At 37.0% G+C, this 12,602-nt stretch overlaps 1 protein-coding gene across 1 annotated transcript in view; it reads right to left on the bottom strand.

Moving 5' to 3' along the window:
• Positions 1–1,324: 1,324 nt before the first annotated feature.
• Positions 1,325–12,602, bottom strand: part of EMX1 (empty spiracles homeobox 1) — a 32,987-nt gene continuing 21,709 nt past the window's right edge. The window contains exon 3 of the mRNA XM_072406671.1: positions 1,325–1,921. Coding sequence (XP_072262772.1) covers positions 1,754–1,921 — 168 coding nt within the window. The 3' untranslated portion in view covers positions 1,325–1,753. The remainder of the gene's footprint in view (positions 1,922–12,602) is intronic.

Consider the following 12,602-nt stretch of genomic DNA (forward strand, 5'->3'; position numbering starts at 1 on the left):
TTAAGGAATGACTTCAGAGACTATTGATCTAGGGAATCTACCGTAATTTACTTAGAAGAAGAAAATAAGTTTTCCTCTGTTGGAGCAAATTGGACAGTACTTTATATGGAGCATTTTTTTTTTATATTTACTATCCTTTAGATCGACTATAACTATTGGGTCCAGTAAATGCAGGGTAATTCATATTTTTCGTTTGGTTGCACTTGATGGTATTTTAAACATTTACTATGTATATCATGTGTTATCATGTATATCACTTTACAGAAAGTATAATTCCTAGATTACCCCCATTGAAAATATTGCATAATTGCCCCGATTAGATGGAATAAAATTATTTTAAGTTGTCAGGGATTGTATTATCTGTAAATCTTTGGACCAAAGTTTTTGAGACATATTTAAAAAATAATTAACCCCATTAGCTAAATACCAGACTACCCTTGTTATTTCCACTCTAGTCCTTATATGAGGAAAACTGTATTCAGAAACAGCCCAGTCCTGTTTTATAAGGAGGTGTCAGATATAATGTATCAAACTGTAAAGTAGATACAAACCCAATAATTCAAATTTGAAAACATTTTTTAACATATTAAATTTTTTTTTTTAAATGTTCTGATCATTATTTTAAAATGACAGCTTTCATTAAAATTATCCCTGGTGAATCTGCCATGAAGTTCCTTGTTAAGACACTTCCTAATATATGGTAATTATGCTCTTCTTGTCGTTCATTTTGTATTCTGCGTTGTCACCCTGTCATACATTCTCTTGATGGAGACTACCATAAGGACACACATTGTCCATGCATGTTGCCCTATTGACACCATAAGGACCCTCCATGTTGAAAATGGCATGGACCAACCGATGGGGTGCATGTAGACAGGACATGGCTGTAGAGTACTGCTCATATGCAAAAAACAATGAAGGAAAAAATTAAAAAAAGCATTTTTTATTATTATTTTATTAAAAATGCAAATATGTATGATACATGGTACTTTAGCAAACTAAATTTCATAGTTTTAGGTTTGGATTAGGTTCAGAATTAGAGTAAATCTCTCAGTGTATCTATTACCTTGTTGTGCAATATTGATGGCGTGAATGTTGGATTGTGGTAGATGTCCAGGGCTGGGGAATCCACAAGGCAACCAAGCAAGTAGCCAAGGACCCACAGACACCGTCTATGCTCTGGCGTATTGGGTGGTTTTTGGCTCAAATGCTGTTACCTTGCCTAAGACCCCATCCTACTTCAATCCATCTGTGACCATGATGTGTTGGATTCAGGTTTACTATTATTTGTCCCTCTCATATAACTATAGGAATGCCCACTCTGTCTGTTTCAATATTCTTTTTTATTAACACACATTTACACACTATGTTGGTAATAACTACTTTTTTATCAGATAAAGAAAATAAATAAAAAAAATTAAGGGAAGAAATAAAGAAGGTTGAAAAAAAAGAGATTTTCTTTTTTTTTTTTTTTGTTTCACAACCATATTGTCACTGGTCGTCCTACAGCCGATAACAAGTCCATAATGATATCAGCTGGCTTGGCCCGTGTCTCTATTTTTTGTGACAAGTGCATGACTTCCTCCATTACACTGGTCTTCCATGGGCCCGTGTCCCAACAGCTCTGTGCTGAGATTCCGTGTTATTTGTTCTAGGTCAGTCCCATTTAGTTTATTTTGTTTTTTTCTTATTTCTTCCAGCTGCAATATAGTAAAAGTCTGTGGTAGGTTTGAGGTGTTAAGAATCCACCCACTTAGTCATTGGATGTGACATCAATGTCTTCCCCATTGGATTGCTTGGTGGCCAGCCTCCATCTGTTAATGTGGTGAGACCCTTTCTTCTTCTGCTCGGAGTCTGGACCTTCTTCCTCCAGCTTCTGTCTCTTGTACTTGGTTCTTCTGTTTTGGAACCAGACCTTCACCTGCCAAAATAAAAAAAAAGTTACTTTATTTTAGTATTTACTACTTTATTAAGTACTTTATTAGGTATAGACAATATACAAAACGTAAAATATATTTAATAAAAAGACATGACAACTATATGAACTGACATTCTCAAAATGTAAGAAGCCATTGCATCCCATCATGGGTAGCTGTATAAGGTGGACCTCACAGTCAGGACCAACATATATTTGTGGGACTTGGCAGGAAGACTAACAAGAAACCACCATTAGTTAGAAGCTACAATATATATCAGTTTGCTGTTTAAACAAAATGTGTGATTCCCTACAGCTCCAGAACATTTTGTGTTCCTAAATGAACCCCAAGTAAAGGAATAACTTATCTACAGAAGAAGATTTACCAAAAATTGGACCATTCATCAGGCTAAAAGCTTTTGCAATAGTTGTAGTTGGCTAGTTGTATTTTGTTTTCAGCAACAGTAGAAAAAGTTATAGCTTCTTTCAGGTTTTTAATACCATGTGTGCTTCTATTAGCATTGTGGCAATACTTACAATGGAATAGCATGGAGATCAATGAAAAATGTCCGCAGGAGGACATTTTCTCCAGTACCCCTTAAGTTATCCTTTGCAGTGCTTTTTAAAAATATTGGGGTCCATTATTAGAGAAAGAAGATTTAGGAACAGGAAGGAAATTGCCCACTGGGTATTATTAATGGTCATGGGGCTGGCAGGCCCAAGTGAAGTTACATTTTAGGCATTATTCAGAGAAATATCCCAGCTTATGCCAGCTGCCGGACATTAAAAGGTACCTGTTCCCAGTTCAGAGCTCAAACCTCGGTGTCTAGTAGTTGAAACTTCCTTGAGGCTTGAGATATCATGTGATTGAATAAATAAAGCAAATATGTAGCATTATACTACATCCTTTACGGACACCCACGTTTTAAAATGCCAACCAAACACGGCAGCACCAAGACACACTTTTGTACAATGCTTTTCTCCCATTACACTCTAAAGTTTTCAGCTGAACATACAAAGTCTTTATAGGCGGTTGGTGTTCTGGATAAGATTTGGTCTTAGTCCTAGGCAGGAGTGATAATCACATAGTTACCATCACCATATGGGACCAGTGATGGAGGGATCACCAAAGCCACTGGCCAGGAAAATCTGTTAGGGGCTAACGGGGGGAACAATAAATAGGCAGCTTGATAAATGGGGCACAATATTGGTAGGGATACTAAATTTTGGAGCCTATGGATTCCAAACTATAGTGAAATCTGTTCCTATCAAAAAATAGCAAGTTGGTTCTGTCTGCCTAACAGATCAAAGGTTATCAGTCACTACTTACCTAATATCAATATATCAAGACCAGGGCAACTATCAGGGAGAGACAAGGGCCCCTTTTTTGCTGGGCCCCAATCAAAAGAGCTCAAATTTTGCAACGATGGAACCTTTAGACATGGGGGGCACAGGGAGTTTACATAGTATAGGGCCCAGGAATTTCTACTTGTCTGTCTATACACTTTATTGTACATTTTATTGTCTAAGTATAAAATAATTAACTCGGAGACCCAATTAATTTAACAATTTTATAACACCGGTATATATCCAACCTGGCTCCAATCCTCGTAACTAAGTGTTAGATCATCATATGGTTCGCACCAGGTAAATTACTATTCCACGTTTTTGAGACAACTCAGGTCGTCTCACACCCTGACGAAAGAAGAAACTTAAACCGTCCCAAAATTTGCAACTGCGATTTGCTCCAGTCCAATAAGAAGCATCATTTAACTCTGAATTTTTGTCAGTGAAGCAAACACAGGTTTGGGGATTTGCCATAAAACCTGAATATTTTATTAAATACTACCACGTATTTCTGGATTGCCTGGGCAGTTTGGAGTGTCGACACTTGTAGTTCTAAAGATTGAAAGTCATTCACTCAACGTATTGGCGTGAGTTTTTTTGGAAAAGATGATGGATTAGTATGTCATCTAGCAGCGCTAATAACATTGAATGGTCTGCGGAGAGGGGGAGGGAGAGAAAATTATCGCATGCGTGAACAAGGAAAAAAAAAATAACATATATTTCAAACAGAATCTACTGGGTGAGAACTCAGCGTGATGGCAATTATACACATTGACTAATTCCAAGATATTCAGCGTGAGCCTCAAACTCTCAGTTGGCCACAATCCACGAGAATGTGAAAATGCAAACTGCATATTTAATACTCCAATTTTAAAATGCAAGAGTACATGATCATCTCTCGGAAAGCAGGCAGACAGGCACCCGATGACAAGTAGACAGCTGATATGTGCCGCACAGACTTCGGGTAAAAGGACACTAAAACGGGAGCTGCCGTGATCTAAGAATGATCAGAATTTTTGTTTTTTTATTTCATCCCACTCAAGTAACTAAAACTTTAATTTTGTGTAATATATAACAAACAAAAAAGTCCCTAAAACTCATACCAATATTTGGATTGATCACATTTCATGATTTAAGCCTTATCCTCTTGCCTTGATCCCATGATCGGATGTTATTTTAGAAATATTTCACTTTTTTTGCACCCTATGTACTTTGTGATTATGAGCACAATGCTAACCATAGTAGGGCCAATAGGACAGGACAGGACCCATTAGGTCTAATTTATTAAATCTCTTCAAGACTGGACAAGTTGGACTATAATGGGTGGATTTCCTAAAAATCTTTGTAATAGTAGGCAAATGGAGCCAGATCAATTCCAGGTTTGCTGGTTCACCCATGTTCTTCCATGATGGTCTATCTTCTCCAGTCTTGGAGAGCTTTATTAAATCAGGACCAGTATATGGGCAAATGTTTTAGAGCAATCCATCACACCTATATTACTTTGCTGGGCATACCATTCCAAAATATTGGGCAATAATATGGCTTTGGCCTACTTTTGTGGCTATACCAGTTGCCACTCTTCTGAGAAGGCTTTCCAAATATTTTGGAATAAGGAAGAGACAACCAAAAGAGCATGAGGGTGAAGCCAAACACTGATGTTGGATGAGAAGACCTGGATTGGCATTGGTCTTCCAATTCATCCCAAAGGTGTAAGGTTAGTCTAAGTTCTTAAACACCACATTTGGTAAACCATGTCTACAAGGAGCTGGCTTTGAGAACAGTCATGAAGGATCTGAAAATGGCCATCCTCAATCTGTTACAATGAGGCTGTCCGACCTCAGCATACAAGATTAAATGTCTTGCATGATGTAGAGTTAACAGTAGTTTTCACTAAAAAATAGTCATTTCAAGGGATGGTCATATACCGTAGAGTGGATGTCCACATGCTTTTTGCAATATAATGTACTTCACGTCTTCTTCAAACACAGTGAGCATGATTTATGGACATGGGTGTAATTCTCTTCATGATACAATTGTATCAAGCTCAAGCTTTCTTTAGCTGGCTTTATGGATTTTTTCTACTGAAAAGGTTTAAGAGATAACTGGTACATGAAAAGATGACCTGTATGCAAAACTATTACCGGTCAGCTTCTGGCATTGGCAAGCAGAATACCTTATCAAATGAGAGTCCAGAAAAAAGTTTGTGAAGGGTTTTCAAAAAGCTTGAAACATTTTTAACAAAAAAATGAAATATTTCATTAAGTGTCTGTTTTCAATAAACCAAAAAAAACTTTTCTCAAGAACAGGTTTACCTTTAATAATAAAAAGTTAACATAATGTATTAATACCAGTCTGGATAGACTATAAAAAATTATGTCACCAAGTATTAAATCCTACAATTCTAAAACAGAATTCTGTCCAGCAACGTCAGGTGTTTTGTTTTTATTATTTATTAATCTAACCCATATGGTATGTTAATATTTGAGAATAACACTGGTTCATAATTTAGTCTAAATATCATTTAGTCTTATAGAAATAAGATATAAAGTTTTGCACCAATTATGGGACATTATAAATGGTGAAAGGACAGAGATTTGATGTGTTACCAGATTTTCCATCACGGGATATGTAGCCACTTCCATATGCAGAATTGTAGCTAACACATCCATAATCCCCTAGTCTTGTACTTGTTCTACAGAGGAGAGGTGAAGGTTTTACTCATGACTTTTAATATCCTATATATTGAAAAATATTTATATCTAAATCCCGGGGCAGGTTCTACTCTCATCACAGGATTTTCTGTGTTATATGACAAAAGCTCCAAAGAACATTGTTTGTTCCACATTATAGACTGCATACATAAATAAAGTAGATAGAGCCTGTTGTTACCTAAGAAGAGGATGTATATTACCGGTCGGTGAAATCTGGCATCTTCCAAAAACAGAAATATTTTGTTTTGGGTTCATTGACCCTTTTACTGTTCTTTGTGGATGAATCATTACAAAATAAAACTTGGCTCTACCATTACACAAACTAACTCATGTTGGACAGTTTGTGTTTCCTTCCTTTGAGTAAATAAACAGAAGTAACAGAAGGTGACAGACAATAACAATAAAGAACAAAAGAACAATAGAAGAATTTGGCTTCAAATTGTCACCTTTGTCACTTGTATTACTCCATGTTCAAAGGTGTCTTCCCTGAGTGATTGACAAGCATGTCCATTGTGACATTTGACCTGAATTCTATAAGGAAATGCAACATTTGTTCCCACCGAGGAAAGCTTTGAAAATGTTTTGGGTCAAATCCTCTGTGTTCAAAGTTTTGACTTTCCCAAGCTCAACATCTGTTAATAAGGATTTTCTGGCCCTAAGCTGAACTCAAGTAAGTATTTGTATTTTTGTCCTTCTAGCTCTGAGATTTATAAGCTCTGCTACACAATACATTCAGCCTGGTGATCTAAATTTCTATGGCAGTATAGTAAAATCACTTTCAAACCCCCAGTAAAAATGAAATCTGGTCACCTCTCCACCCACAGCAACAAAACAGCTTGGTTATTTCCCCAGCAGCAATACGGCCTGGTCCCTTCCCCACCCCCAGCAGACATACAGACTGGTCACCTACTCACCCCAACACTAATACAGCCTGGTAACCCCCTCACCCCAAACAGCAATATAGTCTGGAAACCCTTCCAACCCTATCAGGAAAACCACCTGATCACCACCAGCAATACAGCCGGGTCACCTCCTTACCTTCAACAGCAATACAGACTGGCCACCTCCTAACCCCAACACTAATACAGCCTGGTCACCCCTGAACCCCAAGGAAGCAATACAACCTGGTCCCCTCCTCTACCCCAGCAGCAATACAGCCTGGTCACCCCCAAAGGCCCAGTAGCAATACAGCCTGGTCACCCCCGAACCCCCAGTAGCAATACAGCCTGGTCACCCCTGAACCCCCAGTAGCAATACAGCCTGGTCACCCCTGAACCCCCAGTAGCAATACAGCCTGGTTATTAACTCGTTATCGTTGACAACATTCCCATAGCCAAAGCACCAAGGGTTCAGTCTTTAAAAAGTGAACTCAATTATAATCTAAACACTACAAAATTTTTTGCTTTTTTTGGATATTGACATTGAGAATATATTATATATATATATATATATATATATATATATATATTTTTTTTAATCAATTTACACTTTCCAGAGTATATTTTGTCTTTTCAATTTTAAATATTTATATAGAGACAATTTAAAACTTATTACGTTGTGCTAATACTTCCATTTTTACAGTCCTCATGCTTTTACAGTACTATATATCCCATCCCAATGAATGTTTAAAAAAAATAAATGAACAGATTCGATCTGCTCTATAAATATATATTTATTGGATGAAAGTAAAAACTAAATTGCTTATCTCTCATAATAATCCACTTAGTCTAATTTATTATCTTTAATTAGATTTTATTTGTTTACTTTTGGAAGGCAAAAGTTTGTAAAGTTTTTATATATTTCACAATAAAAAAAAATAAAATATATTTTTAGCCTGAGGATTTAAATTTAAAAAATATATATAATAAACTTAATCTAACAAAGTATATTGTTTAATTTCCTAAAGTTAAAATGCCTAAATAAATAAATATTATAAAATATATATATAATATAAATATTTATATATTTGTTATTTTTATTTAATATGAAGATGTATATTGATTAATTAAATGATCTTATAAAACTACCCAGTCTTTTCTAAATTAGAATATAAATTAATTTTCCTCCTTTGAATTACAAGTATTATTTTTGAATGAAAATAGTATTGGGTGTACTATAATTATATTATAATATATATTTATATAAATATATATATATATTATTGTGTTATTTGCATTTATTTGCATTGATACCACAGGTACCCAAGGACAGAAAAAGACGTATAATGACCTGCAAAAACTAATTTTAACTGTTTTAATTCAGGGATTGCAAACAACAGCAAAACTATGTTCATATTTCATTGCAAAAAACAAGCATGTTCTGCTGGCCCAATCAATTTTTAATCATTATTGAGACGGTGCACATTGTGCACATGATTGGGGTAATTTACTAGACCTTTTAATGATTTACCAGCATGCTATCCAGCTCATCTGCACTAATTTGATTAAATTGTTTGATAACATAAAAAATGTTTCCAGCAATTAAAACAGAGGTTATTGCATACATAATAGATACACATATATATATGGGGTATCACATTCATCCTGAATTATAAATCAATATTATTATTATTATTGTAATAACTTTTATCATATCAAGCTGATGACCTCACATGCGAGCACATGGTATATGCCTCAAAAATGTAAATTGCTAGATATTCTTATAATTGGTAATTGGATTGGAATGTAAAAAATATATCTTAAAGTTACTTAGGAAGGGTTAAAAGTCCTCTCTGGCCTTTTTTTGCCATTTGTGTTTCATTTTTGCCATTGAGGGGATTTTCCTTAGGCAAGTATTTTTCCACCAGGGTTCTTCCAGAGGTTGCTAGGGGTTCCTTGAATAATGAGAAATTTGTACTTCTCAGTTTAGGTGACCCCCAATTATGTGGGGTGATATGTGATATAGTAATTATAGCAGGAGTTTCCTGAAGGCCTGGAAGATTTTCCTCGAGTATCTTCATAATAAAATGGTCGAGAAACATTGTCCTAGACAACTGGTATCACAACAAGTGTCCTCTGCAAAACATGTCCTCTCAACAAAAGGCTACTTGCTCATACATATAGTCCTTTTCTCAAGTTCATACAGGGTCTATATATGGCATTGTGATATGGCAAAAAGGTCGGGAAGAGCATGTGCCATGGCATGTATGTGTTTCTGTAAAACAAATATTATAAAAATGCACTCACAAAGACTCCTAAAGTGGTCAATGGCCGATGTAGTGCAAGGTTCGGGACCTGCCATATATGTCATGGAGGTTGGACACCTTTACCTAGACTCCAGGGGACACATGTAACTGCACAAGGTTCCTTTAAAACAAGAGTCCATTGACCCTAGCAGAAAAGCTGGAATCATTCTTCATGATACCCCAACCAGTGTCCTGGTTTAGCCTCATGCCAAATTCTGTACACCTGCCACTGCTCAGGACCAAGCTGGGTTGACAAAGCTTTGACATGGTGTTTGCTAGAATGTGGTCTCAACACAGGTCCACCAACATATTGGTTAAGTCCATGCCTTAAGCCCGTCTTCTTCTAATAGTTCTCTGACATGCCTACGTTATTATCCATCAACGTTACCAAAAACTCCCACACAGCCCAGTCCTCTATGTTGGGAAATTAAGCCACACGTCACACATGGATTTTGCCATTGGTAAGAAGGATTTTAGTAGGAGAAAGATAAACTTTCAGCTGTATTAAAATTGATAATAATAACTATTATTTTTTTTTTTAAGTCCCCCCTAATCCGGCGGGCCCTATCTACGTCTGATACATCAAAACTGTGTTAAAAATTCAGAGCCAACAAAATCTATTTACTCTATCAAAATACAATCACAGTATAAAAAGTGACAAATAATTTTTCTACCTCTCGTATTCCTTCTAACTTTCTCTTTTATCTACCGCTATCATATCGTGCTTTTCTCGGTATGATTGGTCTTTTACAAGTTACCGCCTCTACAAAATACTTAATAAAAAAGAGCAAAAAATGTAAATGTTACTTCTTTGCCGGTTTGGTAACACTTGGGGGGAGAGTGCTTGCATAGAGAACGAGTCGTGAAAATAAATCCTGATCCTGTGATTGGCTGACTTTTTCCTCTATAACACTGGGACAGATCAGGTGACCGTATTAGCAGACCCTCCCACTTAGTAATTTTAAAAGTAGCCTGTCGTGGTATTTCCAGAGATGAAAGTTGTAACTAAATCCTTGGAATTTGTATCCATCAGCTATAAAGGAATCTGTTTTGTCTCAACCAAACTGTAGGAAAGGGACATTTTTGCTCATGATTTATTAAGGCAGATAAAAATAATAAAGAATAAATGGCGTCAAATTGAAAAAGCAAAAAACGATTTGCCAATTTTTGCCAATATCGATTAGGAATCTAAATATTTTATGGGCGGATAAGACCTGGCACCTGGAATCGTAAATGTAAAGCTTACGATGAACCCATAAATATAAAAACCATTCCTGGATATTTTATTACTGCTTATTGAAGTCGGGCCGGGGCAAGTCGAGCTGACAGTAATTCCAAATTACTTCCCCCGCCTCCCTGGGCCTTCTCATTTCTGTCAAAAATTCTAATTTATACAGACGTCACCCCTCCAAGGCAAAATTCCCGCAATCTCGCACTATGCTGACTCATTTACATATCCATTAGTGCCTCCACCAATGGCGAGCCTGCACCCATCACCAGCATTCTCACCCCTCCCAGCCGCATGCAAATGCCTTTTTTGCGCTCGAACTGGCGGACAAAGCAAGGTTTTTATATTCCTGGCAGCGAAGGAACCGGCGCGGGGAGCTCTGGGAAGTGGAGGAGAGAAACATTTATAGGTGTATCACAACATATGGTGGAATTATCGACAAATACATTACTCGTAGGTGGCGATCCCTATTAAGCGCTTTTTCGTAGCCGCGCGCTGCGACTTAATATGGAGCGCTCAGTAGGGCTCCAGTAATATATTTGAAATGTTAAATGTCTGTGCCACGTGGTGCCTGCCAGCATGCGCTGTCTGTTGGCGCTGAATATATTTGGCTTTTCGGAGTCGCTTGATAACTTTTACTACTTTAAAAAGGAAACTTCACTTTTGCTGCAACACAAACGACAAGATACACCAAACATCATGGCCACTGGGTACAATTTTGCTTAAATTTTAATTGTGCTTTGCAGCCATGGCCTTATTTTTTTTGGGGTGGTCTCTTTACAACTCTGGTAATGACTTATCCTGCTCATGTGATTGGTTTCCTAGAAATCTGCACAGTGCTTGAGGAATAATAAATTTTATCTCCCGCTGTCTTTTACTCTTATGAGCCTTACATCTTTGCCCTACGGGAGGTCAGGGGGCAGTTTTTTTACTTTACAATCCCGAATTAGTCATGTGATTTGAGCAGGAAGACCCTTCCACTGAGCAGTCAGTATGAAGAAGTCGGTCCAATGGTCTGTCTAGATATCTAGAAACATCAAGCCCATAAAAAAACCTTTCAAGATGTATGTTTGGCCTAAAAAAGATTTAATTTAACGTTTTGCAATCATTTTAATAAATGTCCCAGCTTTGCAATCATGTGCTGCATTTGGGCAGATATCGTCTTCCAAAGCATGGCACATCAGACAGGAACAACCACATTGACCTCTATAATGGCTAAGGCCACAAAAGTGGAGTTGTTGCCAAAGTCAGCCAATCAGCTTTAATTTTCATTACTGGAAAGCTAAAGCTATCATTCTGATTGGGTGCTGTAACTTCTTTGGTTTTATTACATTGGCTGGTGTAGCCTGACTTTTTACAGACCTATAACAAAATCTAATATATTAGTTTTTGTAATTGTTCGGAATGTTCATGTGAGGATGAAGGATGAACCTGGTGATCCTAATTTCATGTTCACCTTCTGTACTGTATCTATAGAGGTGCAATGTTGTCCCCCCTAGTATGGGAAGTGTGTTAGGACTGCAGAACCCCTCTCTTCTCCATAACACAGAATAAGTTATCCTGTAGTCTCAACACTCATCCTAATAACATCACCTGAGATAAGTGCATAGAATTTAGGACAATGCTGAGTTTCTGGGGGATTAATGGTTAGCTTTTTGTATTCATTGAACTAATATATCAAAACTTACTCAACAGTATTTGAAGCTGTTATCATACAGCTTTACTTCTGTCTATCCTCTCCTCTCTATATTGAAAAAAAAAACTATTATAGTACCTTTTTTTAAACAAAATATTTGTCAATGTTTCCATTATCCAACTATTACTTTCTTGGCAAGCCTAATGTAACATATCTTGAGCTGCTACAGCCTCCTGGAATTTAGGACAGGCATATCCAGGAAGGCCATGGTGGCCCAGAATATGCCACTGAAGCCATCATGAGATTTCAGCGGACACCATGGAAAATCGTAACTAATATGAGGGTCAGTGGGAGTATGTATTAACAATATGTCATCAGGCACCTCGGCTGTGAAAGGGTGATGGCCTGTACCCAACATACCAGGATCAAAAATGGCGGTGCCGGGGAACTGAATCGGTTCTTAAAACGGAAGAATACAAGATACCGTCAGACTACTTGGAAAGGTAAGGTAGTTTTGTCCCTGCAGTTCTATAATGGCAAAGATCAGTGGAGAATGATTATTTGTCCAAAGAACTTGCCAA

The sequence above is a fragment of the Pyxicephalus adspersus genome, chromosome 3 (genome assembly GCF_032062135.1).
Source record: "Pyxicephalus adspersus chromosome 3, UCB_Pads_2.0, whole genome shotgun sequence".
NCBI lineage: Eukaryota > Metazoa > Chordata > Amphibia > Anura > Pyxicephalidae > Pyxicephalus > Pyxicephalus adspersus.